The sequence below is a fragment of the Polypterus senegalus genome, chromosome 17 (assembly GCF_016835505.1).
Source record: "Polypterus senegalus isolate Bchr_013 chromosome 17, ASM1683550v1, whole genome shotgun sequence".
Classification (NCBI taxonomy): Eukaryota; Metazoa; Chordata; class Cladistia; order Polypteriformes; family Polypteridae; genus Polypterus; species Polypterus senegalus.
The window spans coordinates 77,944,309-77,960,962 of NC_053170.1; the positions used below are offsets into that span (position 1 = coordinate 77,944,309).

General features: G+C 37.0%; 1 protein-coding gene across 1 annotated transcript in view; it reads right to left on the minus strand.

Annotated features, from left to right (window-relative positions):
- The window catches only part of pabpc4 (poly(A) binding protein, cytoplasmic 4 (inducible form)), a 156,022-nt gene that overhangs the window by 50,079 nt on the left and 89,289 nt on the right, over positions 1-16,654 (minus strand). The window contains exons 3-4 of the mRNA XM_039739399.1: positions 15,043-15,158; positions 14,131-14,270 (exon numbers count right to left, since the gene is read on the minus strand). Coding sequence (XP_039595333.1) covers positions 14,131-14,270; positions 15,043-15,158 — 256 coding nt within the window. The remainder of the gene's footprint in view (positions 1-14,130; positions 14,271-15,042; positions 15,159-16,654) is intronic.

Consider the following 16,654-nt stretch of genomic DNA (forward strand, 5'->3'; position numbering starts at 1 on the left):
AGTTTCTGCTGCTATGGACCTGCTAAGTAAATTTTTCACTCTGTGTTCTCAAATCCCATAGAATTTGATGGAGTAAAGATTGCTCTTTAAGTTTATACTGACTTGAAACAGCCCTAAGCAATACATCTGACCCACTAGGGCTATAAAATGATTGTTAGATTTTAGTAGAGTTCTCTCTGGATCAAGCATGTTAAAAGTCTCTTGTACTAGCATCAGTCCTGTGTCAATCTTAAATCTCACTTGAGTGGCATCGATGAGAAGCTGCACTATCCACCTCTCTTCACTCTTATCAGATTTGTACGCCGATCCTAAGAAGTACGAAGGCAGTTCTATCTGTTCATAGCTTCACAATTTTGCTGTGAGACACTCTAGCCCAGTTTACATTTTTTTTTTATTTTATTAAAATCAAATAACATTCCATACAAATAAATCAAGTTTTACAAAACTAGGTTAGAAACAAATCAATCCCCACCCCTGAGAAAGAGAGCTAGGCCAGCAGAGTAAAACTTTAATCTAGTAAAAATAAGTAAATAGATAAATGAATAAAGATAAATAGAGTAAAAGAGGGGAGAGAAACTACTTTCTCAATTTAATTTGCTTATTCTAAAATGTTATTGATTAGATCCTGCCAGGTTTTGAAATAGTTTTGTACAGATCCTCGAAGTGCAAATTAGATTTTTCCAGTTTCAAATAGTATATAACATCAGTTACCCACTGAGTTAGAATAGGAGAGTTAGGATTCTTCCAGTTGAGCAACATAAGTCTACGTGCCAGCAGAGTAGTAAAGGCAATTACAGTTTGTTTGTCCTTCTCCACTTTAAGCCCATCTGGAAGTACACCAAACAGAGCTATTAATTAGGTGGGATTGTGACACCAAGGCTGCCTGAAAGGTACTTAAAGATTTTGGTCCAGAATGATGTTAATTTGGTGCATGTCCAAAACATGTGGCCCAGTGAGACAGCAACTTGATTGCAGTGTTCACAGTTCGGATCTTGCCCTGGAAACATTTTGGACAATTTTAAACGAGAGAGATGCGCTCGATATTAGGGTGTTTCATTTTTCCAAAGATGTGTTTTTCATATGACTTTGCTTATGCCCTGAGTCTCAGTGATGTAAAAGATATATATGCCAAATTTCAAGAAGATTGGATAATATTTAGGGGTTGCACACATTGATCACTTTTATTACAGTGTACCTAGGAGGTTGGTCTAAAAACAACTTCAGTTTCAGGATCCCAGGGGCTCTGCATTAAGCAAGGTGGATGGCAAAGGCAATATATGCACTTAAAATTGTCCTCTTCACTGAACAGTTGAATATTCCTCAATGAGAATTGAAAGGAATGAAACGGATTGCACATTTTGTCAGCCTCATATATGTTTGCTTTTGGCACGAAGCAATTGTAAGTTGATGGGCTCCAAAGAATGATTTGGATATGCTACAGGTCCTGAGCACTTACCCAGATGCAGACATCAAAAAAAGTGCTCTCACAGTTGCCAAGAGACACCTTTGGTATCTGTTAGAAACAAACGTAGGATTGGTTTTTTTGGACAAACGTATTACTCAGGCTGAAAAGGAAAATATGACAAAAAATTTAGAAACCAAACCTGCAAAAAAAAGGAAATGAAACGATTTGAGGGTAAAAACCTAGTTTTTGAAGGAAGAGACCTGAGCCATTTCGTTACTAATAAAACAAAGACGTTCTTTGAATTGTTTGGGATCCACAACGTGACAGAATACTGCAGTGATTCTCTAAGAAGCCATGTGAACGCTCTTAAGGTGGTCAATGATACCGCAGAAAGGAATTGCTCTGATAAAAAAGTTTAACAAATCGGTCAGGGACGAACAACAAAAACAATTCTTGCTGAGGGTATTCAAGCATCACATAAAAGTCGTCACCAAGTGAACAAAATAAGGGATTGCATCGTTCAAAGTTGATTAATATAACACATGTTTTGCATACTACCTATTAATCTTAGTGTCTAGTTTTAATATTATTTTAAGTTTGTGATTTCTAGTTTTCCCAATAAAAGTACAGTAATTAACATTGAAAAATCTAATTTTTTTCCTACTTTTACAAAACTGATCAAAGTGTGCAACCTCTAAATATTATCCAATCTTCTTGAAATTTGGCATATATATCTTTTATATCATTGAGACTCTCGGAGTAAGCAAAGCCTGCAAACATTTTACATTTTATTTTTTGAAAATGAAACACCCTATTCGATATATTGTATAATTTAGAGTTGGCTAATTCTATGCTTTGCGCATATGGAGCTTGAGTGAATTCTGTGCATTGCTACCTTCCACTCCTTTTCTGAGATGTTGAGTCTGAGACCTTTTCCCACTGTACTTTGAAAGGGAGGGACTGTATAATGGTTTTATCTATTACCGAAATGCTGTCCGAGTTTTTAAGACTGATCAATGTTTTTTCCGGCATAGAGGTAGGTGGGAGGTGAGGAAAATTGTGCAGGCCAGTATCAGAAGACCACATTGCAGGACGCATTTCTTTTTTTATGTTGTATTTTTCTACATTTGCCACATTCATTTTCTTTCTGGTCAGTTTCTGGTGAATTGTGGAGAGTGTGATTTGTTGAATATAGTCGAATGCCTCTCCTTGTGGGCTAACCTGTTACATAACCTCCTCAGATGAACTGTAAAGTTTGAACCAAGGTAGGATCTGTCATTAACTGTATTTTGTGAGAGACATCTATTCTTATCTTGACTCACACCAAAGCCACATTACTCCAATAATTCATAAAATTAAGTCTCATTCTTCTCACCTGGCCCCTGTACTCTCTGATGAAAGCAGGCATACTGATGTGTTACGTTCCATTTTGGACAAAAGTACTTATCCAACCTTTGTCGCGTTACACCAAACTCCATTTTTGTCTTTTCAGTAAACAAGAACATTCAGAAAGTATTCTCTTCTTCAATCTAAATTGTATTAATCAAACAACTCTTCTGAACATGTCGAAAACCTTTTTTGAGTAACGGTCTGCACTGCAGTAGACCTATACACCCATCTCAATATTTTGCATTGACTGGACTAATATTTAACAATAGTGAATGGATATTGGTGATTAGACTTTCTTTCTATGGTTGAAAATGGATGGTCAGAACGTAAATGAATCACTGGGAAAATTATTGAAAAATTAATAAATACACTGTAATAGTTATTTTACTATTAAAATGTATCATCAACATTATAATCAATATTATTTCACTATAAAAGTGCATAAAAAAGAATAGATAGCTTGCACAAGTCTCTGATGTAGTGGTGTTCCTTTTCTTTTTTTCTAAACTGAGTTTTCAAATGAATTATTCCAGCCATTGTGGTGCATATGCATAGCAGGATGTAAGGTAAATGCATGATTGTGATTAGTAGTTGGAGTACTGCTTTTTATTCTTTTATTCATATATGCATTAACTACCTTTGTGCGGACAGGGTCAGCAGCGTGTTCTGCTGTGCTGGGGCTGGATCACATCTTGCCTGATGCGTATATGAATAATGCATATTTAAAATTTTTGTTTTAGTTGCACCACACCAAATTAGGTATACCTATCTATTAGGAAAACCAAATTTTGTTTTTCAAAGAAGAGGCCCAGGAAGATGGGTATATTCAAAACTTTCATCCATGTAAAATAGATCTTTATTAATTTTTCTAATCTAACAATTTAATCAATATAAACGTCTTAGTTTATATTTAACTACTTAGTAAATGTTTTAAGGACTTGGACATTTGCTGCTTCTCTTCCATAACAGCAAAAGAAGAAAAATACAAAAACATTTTAATATTATGTCTTTTAAGAACAACAGACATTTTAACTTCTAAAGTAGAAATGAAGACAGCTATGTGTGTTGTAAATTAGGAGAAATCCTCAATGGATTTAAAAATTATTTGTTTTTATGGAACATTTTGAAACATAACAAAACTAAGCTCACCAAGTAAAATACCTAAAAAGTAATTTGCCTTGTCTCAGTCATTTAGCTATCACCTGAATCAAACAGCTATGTGAGCTTTTTTTAAACAAACTCAACACTACAGTTACAGTGATTGCAGGTTTAAGACATACAGTATACTTGCCAAACAAAAATCAGACAAAATATGTGGTTTGTTTACTCAGCCCAAGTAATGATCAAGACAAAATTATGGACAATTTTAGGTGTTTTATAAATACCAGCCATACCGCTATTTTAGGTTTCAAAAAAAGACATTGTTAGGAAAAAAGAGGACAACTGGTCATCCTATTTGTTTTCATGTATATATTTTTTTATATATTATTAATAGATCAACTCTCATTGTATTGTGAAAATGAAAAAACAAACAGTCAAAAACAGATTCTACTTACATCTGTGAGGATTTTTTTTTCTTTTCTGTATTTCATATTATATAAATACACCTAGGCTACAGGCCCATTTCAAGTGGCTTTTAGAGGGGCAAGTGGGAATGTAGTCAGGAGTGGAAATGAAACCTTTTGCAGGACTGGGTGGAAATGGAATTGAATTTATTGAGAGTGGGACCAAAAAATCAGTATAATGCAGATCTTTATTCCACACATACACACTGCCAAGCAAAAACCCTGTTACTTTATGATACTACTTCGCAAATGGCACTACAGGACAATAATAACATTATTATTAACCTCCTTAGCAATTATGTTTACCCACAGAAAAATGAGCTAGATGTGTAATTTTTTTTTCAACAAGAAAAATTTTTTATTATGTTTAAAAGAAACATGTAAATACCAAATTGTCAACATTTCGGCAGTAGGAAAGGTATGTTTAGTTTCTTGCTGTGCTGATGTAGATTTAGTATACATGTTTTATCTATATATATAATTGACTAAGTCACCCAACCATGGGATATGCACGACAAAGCCCCGCCCACCAACTCTAAGACCATGGGATATACACAACAGAGCCCTGCCCGCCAACTCTAACCCTCCTCCCGCGTCATGAGATACGCATGACAGAGCCCCGTCCGCCAACTCTAACTCTCCTCCTGTGTCCACCCTCGCTCTCGAGGCATGCAAAATGCCTGCTCATGTGCCCGCCCCCAACACCTCACCAAATACATGTTTACACGCTGCATACAGTGATTCCCATCTGTGACAAACATGCTTCTTCTTAGATGGTCCTGCAGGAACAGTGAAAACCTTTGTCTACAAAACCCTGATTCATACCATCAGAGCTAGGAAGCTAGGACCATCGTCCTGCTTTCACCTCAAAACCGGTCCCGTCCACACGCAGCCGACACGGCATTTCTCGCCAAGCATCTGCAGTATGCTTACAAAATAAAGCAAACTCTACATGCATCAAAAATTTACTTCTCCAGCTAGATTCCATGCTCAGAACCGCAATCCTAGGCATGATTTACGACAATACAATGCCCCGACATGTCACACCCATGTTGCAGCGATTTTCGTCGGAGAAGATGCCGAACCGCTTGCCAAAAGGGACATTTACATCTGTCCCATAGGCAACTCCTGTAAACAGATTTCCATGCTCAATATGAATTGCGATCCTGTGGTTTACCCACTTTTATTCCCTTACGGAGACATTGGCTGGCACAAAGATTTACAACATGTTCCCGATACAAGAACCGCCAAGCGAAGAAGGCTTACTCAATGGCAATTTTACGCGTACAGATTAGCAATGAGGAATATATTTAGTATTTTGCACTCCAGCGATGAACTATTCCAACAGTACGTCGTAGATGCGTCTCAACTATCTCAGATTAGATTTGCATGTGGAACAAAGGACTGTCAGACGCACTGCAAGCAAAAGCTGAAAAAAACAGCGTACGTGTAGGCAAAATGATCATATTACCGTCCACATTTCCAGGAAGTCCAAGATACATGCAACAAAGCTAGCAGGATGCCATGGCCATAGTACGTAAATTCAGACAGCCTCATTTATTTATCACTTTCACATATAATCCTGCTTGGCCGGAAATTCTACATGCACTGTTAGATACCCAAAGACCGGAGCACAGACCTGATATTGTAGTACGAGTCTTTTGGATTAAGCTGCAGGAATTACTTAGAGACATTTTACACCAACATCTTTTTCAGGTTGCTATTGATTATATTTACGTAATTGAATTTCAGAAGTGCGGCCTGCTCATACCCACATGCTGTTTACTCGTCACAATAATTCTAACAACCAGTCTTCAGCCACGGTCAGTTGTACGTGGCTTTTTCTAGGGTTAAATCTTTTGACTCATTATCTGTCGTCACCACCAAAACACCTATTCACACCTGCGTCTTTCAATAAGTATTTATTTCTTCTTGATTTCTGAATTCCTTTCTCACCGTTTTCCGTTCCTATTCTTACACCGCCGTATGCTACAGTGGGCTTCGGCTAATGTGATATATTTTGAAACAGTCACCAACACACACAGGCACTGTTTGAGCAGATGTCAAAAGATTTTTTTGTAATACATGGTAGAATGTTGGTACATGACTCGAATGATCAACACTTCCCGCTGTGTTATTATAACCTACTACAGAACCAGGCTTAGTGACATCTACATTAGTGAGAGCGGTTAAGTTGTACTGTTCCATGTGCATCAATTTATTTATTTATTTTTTTAAAGTAAAATCTCATGCAGTTCAGTTTAGGGTACATAAATCGTCCATCATTATACAGTAACTTTGGTCAGGTTAAAGGTCCATCAGTGACAGCACAGATGATGTAGCGATGTTGTATTAACTATACTTGACATCCTACTTGGTTCCTCTGCAGGTTTAAAGTATAGAGTTGTAGATGGATCCATAGCTCGCTTTACACAGCATGTAAAACTTGACACTGAATCATGCCTGTGTGAATGCGATGTACTGTATCTACAACAGCCTTCCCTTGTAATTACTGAGACTTATGGCACACCTTATGCATATTTTTTATGATCGCCTTATATACATCCTACTCTTTGCACAATTTCAGTGGTGGGTGATTAGCCTCCTCAAAGTAATTGTTATTAGTAAAATGTGTTTATTTTATAATGAGTGAAAAATTACACTCACTCATAACTTTGCTGAAAATGGGTGTCTGTAATAGGTTTGTGGACCAGTACCATCTTTGGATAGGTTTACCCACTATTCTTTGCAGTTTCAGAAGACCAATAAACACCAACATGCCATCAGCAATGACAGGCTGCCAGTGTCTGTGACAAGCAAATAGTTTATTGTGACGTTTCTGACACTGCTCAGCATAACGGTTCATTTCAACAACTATTCTCTCATCCAACCTATCATCAACAAAATGTATATAGTTCAAATAATAATGATCAACAAACATCTTTAATCTGGGGTTACCCATAAATGGTCAAAAAGAAGGTGCAGAATTGTTAGCAGTAGTATTAAGCTAACACCAAACACGAACATCACTGAAACTTGATACGTCGGGTAGATTCAACATTTGATGACCAATATCAATCATTTCGAGCAATGCTTTATTTTCAGTTTATTCTAAAACTGGCATTATGGCTTTTCATTTGCTATTTTGTTTTTGGTTGAAGGCGATGCCCCACTTTTAAATGTTGAGAAGTAACCATAAAGTGTCAGAACCCATAGATATATTCATGATTTTTTGCAGCATGATGTTAATTCATCCACTAGATGGCAGCAAAATTATCTCCTGAGAGTTATTTGGGCTTAACACATCAATGCTGATCGTTACACATCACCCCGAGTTTGACTCTGATTCAAACCGTAAGTATATAAAATTCCAAGTCTGAGTCACACTCGGGGTTAAGGCCAGGGAGGTTAATACAGAGGATAAGGTTTGACTTATATTATTTACTTATATTACCAATAGATACTCCTATTTAACATTTTTTCCACTGTGTTGATAGTGTGTCAATTAGTACAATAGAAATATTTTACATTATGCTTACATAATATGCAAGTATTATACTATTCTACTGTTTTTTTAGCATAGTGAACTTCCTGATTGTCCAAGGTTGTAGATACAGCAAAGAAAAGGCTAGCTTTATAATTAATGTTTCAGTCTGATTTTTGTAAATAAATGTTAAATTTGACTTTCGTCTTATGTTTTAGCTCTGATTACACAAAATTATGATTTTCAGTTTCTCAGCTACATTCTTTGAATTGCAGTTTAGGTTTCATATGCTGGGCTTGTTTATTGGACTTTTGTCTTCAAGGTACCAATACGTGTCTGTTAATAAAACCACAATTCATCTCCAGATTCCATTCTTATTTAAAAATTGCTGTGGCGTAGCAGAGTCAAAATAGATACATTGCAGAATGGAGTGGCAGGTGAGCTCTGTGGGCAAGAGCTGGCGATCAATGAATAACAAGACAAAACTAAGCTGAGTTTCTCTTTCCTTTCATTTTTTATGGTTTATAGTAAAAATGTACTATGGGTGAACTCAAAAATTATTACACCTCATTTTTTTAGTCTGTATGGGTCAAGCCAGCAGCCGCCTGTTCTGCCACGACTGTCTACTCTGGAATTTATTTTTTTTATTGGAAAAGGACCAGGACATGGAAGAGGCAAGAGTCATGCAAAAAAAAACAAAGTGAAAGGTTAGAAACAGGAAATCTAATGAACATGCACCACATCCTTAATACTAATCCTAAATCAAAATCCCTTAAAATCAAAGTCATAAATTCTGCTACTAACACACACCTTTAGAATTTTGGACAATGAAGTATCTGCCATGCTGACTTTTATGCTGTTCTGCTAGGGATGCCAAAGGTCATGACCTCTAAAAGGATGAAGACTCCCCGCAAGCAAAAAGATACTGCATCAAAGGAACAAAAGTACAAATGGCCATACCCAATTAAAAATACCAGACGTAAGTCAAATCTTTTAAAGGAAAAAAAAATCACATCACCAAAGACACAGACTGCTGCATGTTAATGGCATTCTGACTGAGGTAGCCAAATAACCACTGCAGCTGACATGTGAAAAGTTCTGTAAAATGTGAATTTATTAATAAATCAAAATTATAATTATAATAACAAAAAGAAACTCAGAAATATATTACTGTATAAAAATGTTATAACACAGAACATCTCGCTGAAGAAATAAAACTTAACATGCCCCACATTTGACCTAACAGCAGAGAAATGTGTAAAGCTCACCAGTCATATGTGAATCACAAATTATAGAATGTTTTTCATTAAAAAGATCATTTGTAATTTTTTTTTTCTCTGCTTTCCTCTAAAATCCACCTGTATTTATCTGTAAATACACAGATCAGTTATGCTGAGGTTTTGAGAAGATATTTTCAAGACCTTGAGGGTCACCATGGAAAAAGTTTGGAAAGCACTTGCAGTGATCTAAAAAAGACCCAAATATGATGCATTAAGATGTATTTATTTTTTGGTGGGGACCCCAAGAACGCACCTAGCCTTGGCCCGACTCATGTACACTCCCTCACACAGTCAAAGAAGCAAACAACAATAAAACAGAAATTGATGGATGTATCAAACAATGATAAATGAAATCTAACTACACAAAATAAGACAATTCCACTCTGGTTCCCTCTACAGTAAAATACACAATAAACATGCTATATCCTGATGATGAAGAGTGATGGGATCTGGAGCACTCCTTCTCCGAAGGTCGACGAACAATCCAATTCAGTCATGCAGCAGGCAGACTCCAGAGAGTCCATACGCATGAACAGGAGATAATCCAGGACAAGAACAACAATCCAAAGGCAAGGAACAGGAAGACAAAGCAGACGGGTAACTCCAGACACAACACAGCCTTCTCGCTCTATATAACCGGCCTCCTTCAAAAACTTGCTCTGGCCTTCTTGTCCCTAGCAGCCCCTGCACCCTTGGCAGGCATCCAATCAGAGCCACTGCAGGGACTGCTGGGAGATGAAGTTTTTACTCCTCAGAAGCACTGCTACAGTCCCCACCGCCAGGACGTGTTATATGGCCAAACCAAGGCTTGCGGTAAGTGATGTTTACCGTTTCTACCTTTTTGGTCCCTGGCAATCCCCACTCTACAGAATAGATCACAGGACCACTTTTCTGTAGAATCTTAGCTGGGCCAAGCCATTTTGGAGCCAGTTTGGCCGTGAATTTGTCAGAGGCTTTGGAGAGGGGATGAGTCCTGATCCAGACTTCCTCCCCAACCGAGAATTGTACAGGCTTATTTCTCTGGTTGTACAATTGAGATTGTCCGGACCATCCTCTTCTTCACCCGTTGTGTAATTTGCTGTAATGTCTGGAGATGATTATGAATGGATGAATCTGGTTTTGGAGGGTCATGGCCTAGTAACCTTGAAAGAGGATTGATAAGCTGCCTGGCCAAAGCTAACAAGTGCAGGGGTTTCACCTGTAACTTTGTGCATTGCCAAATTCAACGCTAACTGAGCTCAGCCAGCCACCTAGTCCACTCCTGATGGTGGTCTCCAATGAAGGGCATGATCATCGTCTTCAGGGTCCCAATCTTCCGCTAGGTGAAATTTGATAGACCCACCTGAAGATGACAGCGTACCACCCCCACTGCTTCAAAAATTCTGTAGCCACCGAGCCGGTAAACTCTGGACCCCTATTTGTGACAATCCTTTTTCGCAACACCTATTAGGTGAATATTTCATCTTTCAGGGTGGAGCATATTTTCTTGGTTGTGGCATTAGCCATTGGGAACAGCTCCACCCGCTTAGTGAAACAGTCCACAATCACCATCAGATAGGTCTTCCAGTATTTACTGATAGAAAATGGTCCTATTAAGTCCATGCTTAGGCACTCCCCTGGAGCGGTGATGGTAACTGGCTGAAATTATTCCGAGAGTAGTCCAGGTAGGATTTTATATTGCTGACAGGTGGTACAAGTCTGGACATGGGACCAGACGTCTTTGCATATCATCGGCAACCATGCCACCTCCAGGATCTTAAATAGTGTTTTGGTGAGTCCAAGGTGACCACTGATCGGGCTGTTGTGGTAGTATTGTAAGAACTGGGGCATGTAGGCCTCAGGCACTACCAACTGATAATGTTAATCCCAATCTTTGGGCGGAACACAGCGATACAGGGCCCCTTGAAGTTCGTTATGATGTATGCGGTCAGGGCTCTTCCCACATACAGGACTAGCAGCTTGTGATTGAACAATGTGCTGCATGTTCAGGGTAGGATCAGATCAAGGACTAGAGAGTGACAACACACATACCACAAGTGTGCATTGGGTACAACGTTAGCACAGCCATTACAATAGCACACCTTGAACGTAAACTGTTGGATGCGCAACACCCGCCTGGCTAACCTAGATGTGGTCTTCAAGCAATTGAATGCCCAGGTCAGAGCCCAGTGGTCGGTGTAGATTTCAAATATTGTCCCCTCCAGGAAATTGCGCCAGTTTTCAACACCCCACACAACAGCAAAGCATTCCTTTTCAGTGGTGGAATATTTGTACTTAGTGCCCTTCAGTGACAGGGAGGCACAGGGCACCATCCTCTCCTTGACTTATTTAAGAGAGGACGGTGCTGAGCCCAAGGTCACTTGCATCAGTGTTGCCATGAAAGGTTAAGGTTGGATCAGGCTGTGCCAGGACTGGTGTTGATGTCCATGCCTTCATGAGTCTCTCAAAGGAGTCCTGGCATGCTGGTGACCACTCCCAGGGAGATCCTTCCTCAACTGTTGGAACAATGGGGCAGCGATGTCGGCAAACCTTGGACAAATTTGTGGAACCACCCAGCCATCCCCAGGAAGTGGATCAGAAGCAAAAAACAATAAAAAAGAAATTGATGGATGTATCAAACAATGATAAATGAAATCTAACTACACAAACTAAAACAATCCCACCCTAGTTCCTTTTCAAGCAAATACACAATAAACATGGTATATCCTGATGATGAAGAGTGATTGAATCTGGAGCACACCTTCTCCAAATGTCGACGAACTATACAATTCAGTCCTCACGCAGCAGGCAGACACCAAACAGTCCATACACACGAACAGGAGATAATCCAGGACAAGGGCAATAACCCAAAGGCAAAGAGCAGGAAGACAAAGCAGAGGGGTAACTCCAGACACAACACAGCCTCCTCTCTCAGTATAACCGGCCTCCTCTTAAAACCTGCACTGCCCTTCTTGTCCCCAGCAGCCCCTGCACCCCTGGCAGGCGTCCAATCACAGCCACTGTTGGGGCTGCTGGGAGATTAAGTTTTTACTCTCCGGTAGCACTGCTACACACTGATCTAGATAAATAATAAAGTAGTAGTAATGAAAAAAATCTTTAAAATATCAACAACACTTTGCCAAGAAAAAAAAGAAGAGCCTTGCTGGTAAAGGCTATAATGGATACAATTTCAGTGCTCAAAATATGTTGTAAAAAAGATGAAATCAGGTGGAAATCTGTTCTTCACTTCAGTATTTTCCAAACATTTATCTGACAATTTATTTTAACAAGCTGCCTTAGCTTCAGGGTTCCATGAGGATGAATTTGTGATAACTGCAAATGATGTACATCTTTGTACCCTTTGCCACATATTTCACTATGCATTTTATTTTTAAACAATCTATTGCTATTATTTGTCTTACTATATACAGTATTATAGGTGTCCAAATCAAAATCAATAGGTAAACTCTTTAAGCAGTTGTGGCAGAAACTGAAGAAAATCACATTCATGCCTGTTAAATTGACACATGTTCCTAAAATGAAGCTACTGTTCATGGAGGAATACTAAAAGATAAAAGAATGTCTTTTTGTTATTATGACTGGTAATGGTTCACTAACCTTTTTTGTCCAAAGGGGAAATTCTTTTAACATGACATTTAATATAACTTTCTTGAATAAATACATTAAACAAGTATGAACATTTTGTGATCATTGCACACTTAGTGGTGCCCCATTAATATTATGTTCTGGTTAGATATCTGTAAAAATATATAAATAATGCAGAAGTAAAAATCAGACAGAGAAAATACTGCATTTTCATTGAACCATATATAATATAGAAAACATCTTGACATAGATAAGCACCTTTGTAATACTGTACATATAATTTAAAGTTTAAATAAGCATAACATTCATTTGATATTATAAATTATACTATATGACTTAAAAAACTTTCAAATCTAGTTAAAGTTGCTGCTTCAGTAATCTTTCCCAAGTCTTTCATATACTACAAAAGTATGACTGCACAAGGTAGTTTGGCAAACTGCAGATAAGGAAGACGCACTCTGATGTGCTGTGATTTCTGCCTTTCCAATAGCCATACTATATAGTCCTCAACTTCAAACTTACACATTTTCAGTTCTAAGAACATGCTCTCAGATTTGAGAAGTTTAATAAACATAACAATTAATGGTTAAATATCTCCCATGTATACCTATTTTTAAATATTTTATGCCCTTTATGTCCAAAAATGCATGTCATTGGGATGTGAAAGGAAAATAAGAATACCCTGAAAGTGTTACAGGCTCCATACAGACAGTAAAAGTATCAAAACTCGAACCTAGTCTCGTGGAGCAGTCCTTCCAAAACACTAGGAAAGTTAAAACTTAGCACTTTTAAAAGAAAGAAAAAAAATCACAGTATAGATATCACAAAAGTGTCAGTACAATATATCTATTCACTAATCTATATTCACTAGTAACTGATTTCAAAGACATTTTTAGGTTTGTTTTTGTGACCATGTTTAAGCTCACCTTGATATTCCTAGTAATCTAAATGTTGTTTTGAATTAATTCACTTTGTAATTGAAGGCAAAGTTAATTCAAATTAAAAAGATATTGACAGAATTCATTTTTCATATATGTGGTATTATTCATTGCACAATAAGCTGTATTTCTTACTTACTAACTATTGATTTTTTTTAACACAACTGTCATATAATCATATTCACTCATTAATATTTCTTAAATGAAGCATCAATTATTATGTAGCCTACTCTTACAGACAGACTTATGCTAACAATTATGATAGTGAGAACAAGTTTTGATGCTGCAGCATTAGATGCAGAAAAATCAGTATTATATCACTCAAATCTTTTCCTATACAAAGTTAACACAAAAATTGATAGAAACTGGGAATTATGATTTTGAAAGAATGCTGATATCTTGAACTGCAACTGCAAGGTACTTTCAGATCTCCATTAAACATGGGACTCAATGACACTAAATCTATTACAGCCTTGATTGTTACCATATTTGTTGAAAAGTTCTTTCAGCCTCTCATCATCCATATCTTCCCCAAAATTCTTGATGTAAACATTGGTGAACTCCTTGGCTTTTGCTCCTAGCTCTGTTTCCCGTTCCTTTCGAGATTTGAACCTTCCAACAAACCTTGAATCAGCAGAAAATAAGCAAAATCATAACAGGCCAAAGAGCAAAATGCTCTTAATATGTAAAATGTGATGTGTAAATTGCCCCGTTTTGGCAGTATAGTTCAAACAAGAAGATTGTGCTTTATAATTAATAAGTTAATCTGAATACAACATAATTTCATTTAGGTGTGGGAGTACATACTATCATTAGCAGCATCCAATGACAACTTTAGGATACAGTATTAATATGATATTTTAAGAGTAATGGAGACTGTTTAGATAGTCACAGCGGTGAAAGAAACACAGGAAGCATACACTGCAAACAGTGGTTGGATTTGTCTGACCATGATCTCAGGCAACTCCTCAGAAAATTAAAAAAAACAGCAAAATTGTAAAGTAGTTGCTGAATTATAAAAAAAAAATCACCCTTCAAAACTGCATTGCAAGGAGCGTCAGAAAGCTAGGTTAGGTTTTGATAGAATATTATTATAAGTCATAAAATCAATTAAATAATTTACATTGCAATGAGAACTCATCTAAAAGTGTTCTTGTGCTGTACATTTTGTTTGCAGATCCTCTTTAGACTTCCCCAAATATGCTGATTTATTTACAAGGGGGGGAAAATGAATACCTCATGAAACAAACTATAATTTACTTTACAGCTTTAAATTGTCGTCAACTATCTACTGGTATGTTCTTGTAAACTTTATGCTGCATCAGAAGCAATGAAATCATGAACTGGTAAATTACTCTGTTTTAATGATAGTTCTTCCATCCAATGAAACACTTACACTTTACGATCATTTAGCAGCATGCCATTCATTTTGTCTATTGCCCTGTCTGCGGCCTCTTGCGTCTCAAAATGAACAAAGGCATAACCCTTGGAGCCATTATCATCACACACCACCTGCACATACAGAAAAAAATGTCTATTAAGAATAACCTGCTCTATGTTTAAGGAGAAGACAAGAGAACAAGGAATGAGCTCAAAGAGAAGGTTAAACAGCACCCATAAAAGCTTAACAGAATCCCAACCCAGACCAAATTATTTCACTACTTCAGGACAGAGAGGAGGGATTTATATCCAGTGAGTCACTTACTACAGTATCTAAATTCTTTAAAGAATGCCAATTTAATTACAGTATATTGTGCATTTCCTACATGTTTGTTTTAGCCACACAGTCATAGTGCAAAACTCAAATGGAAATTAATTATTAATGTTAAGATTTGGCCTCTGGCTTGTTACTAAAAGTCACATATATATATCTATATATATATATATATATATATACTAGCAAAATACCCGCGCTTCGCAGCGGAGAAGTAGTGTGTTAAAGAAATAATTAAAAAGAAAAAGAAACATTTTAATAATAACGTAACATGATTGACATTGTCACACACACACATAAACATATATATATATACATATACACACATATATACAGTATATATACATATACATCCACATATATATACATATATATATACATATATACATACATATATATATACATACATATATACATATATATATACATACATATATATATATATATACATATATATATATATATATATATACATACATATATATATATATATATATATATACATACACATATATATACATATATATATACATACACATATATATATACATACATATATATATATATATATATGTGTGTGTGCACAAAACCACGCTTTTATCAAGGCTTCCGTCGGGTAGCCTTTTGAAATGAAATTTTCCTCCAATCAGTCGTACCAAAATGCGCTTTCTTCCGACTGTTACATTTTTGTAGCTCTGATGTGTGCATCAATGTAATCGGTGTACCAAGAAATCATACATTGACAGAAGTTTCCCTTTGCTTGGAATGCAAAGTGTGATTAAATGTGTTATATTTTTAACGCGTTATGGAGCACATGCATCAAAGCTTCTCAGCTGTGCTTGTGCTAAGAAAAGGAAACATTTTAAAAATAACGTAACACAATTGTCAATGTAACCTTTTGTAAGTAGTGCCTGGAGGATTCAGAGTGTGGAGAAACTCTAGGGACAGCGTATGTATTAACTTGTGGATTTTTCTGTGAGTATTTGGTGGCAGCCTAACAAAGTTGGTTCCACAAGACTGCGTTAGCTGCGGAGCTCAGCTCAGAGCAAAATGAGGTGAATGGGAGGGGAGATGATGACGTGACTCCCCCACCCGCCTTAACTGTCAATCCCCCCACAAACACAGTCTCTTGGAATTTGCATAGGCACAGCTCTTCACCTGCAATTTTAACTTAGTTACAAAGTGATCAAAACTCTCGTTTATATATTGTGTCCTCTCATTAAACTTGTATCCCGCATTAGCCGTGGGCATGACAAACGGCAGCGGCAGCCTGTCTATGAACTTAATTTAAACT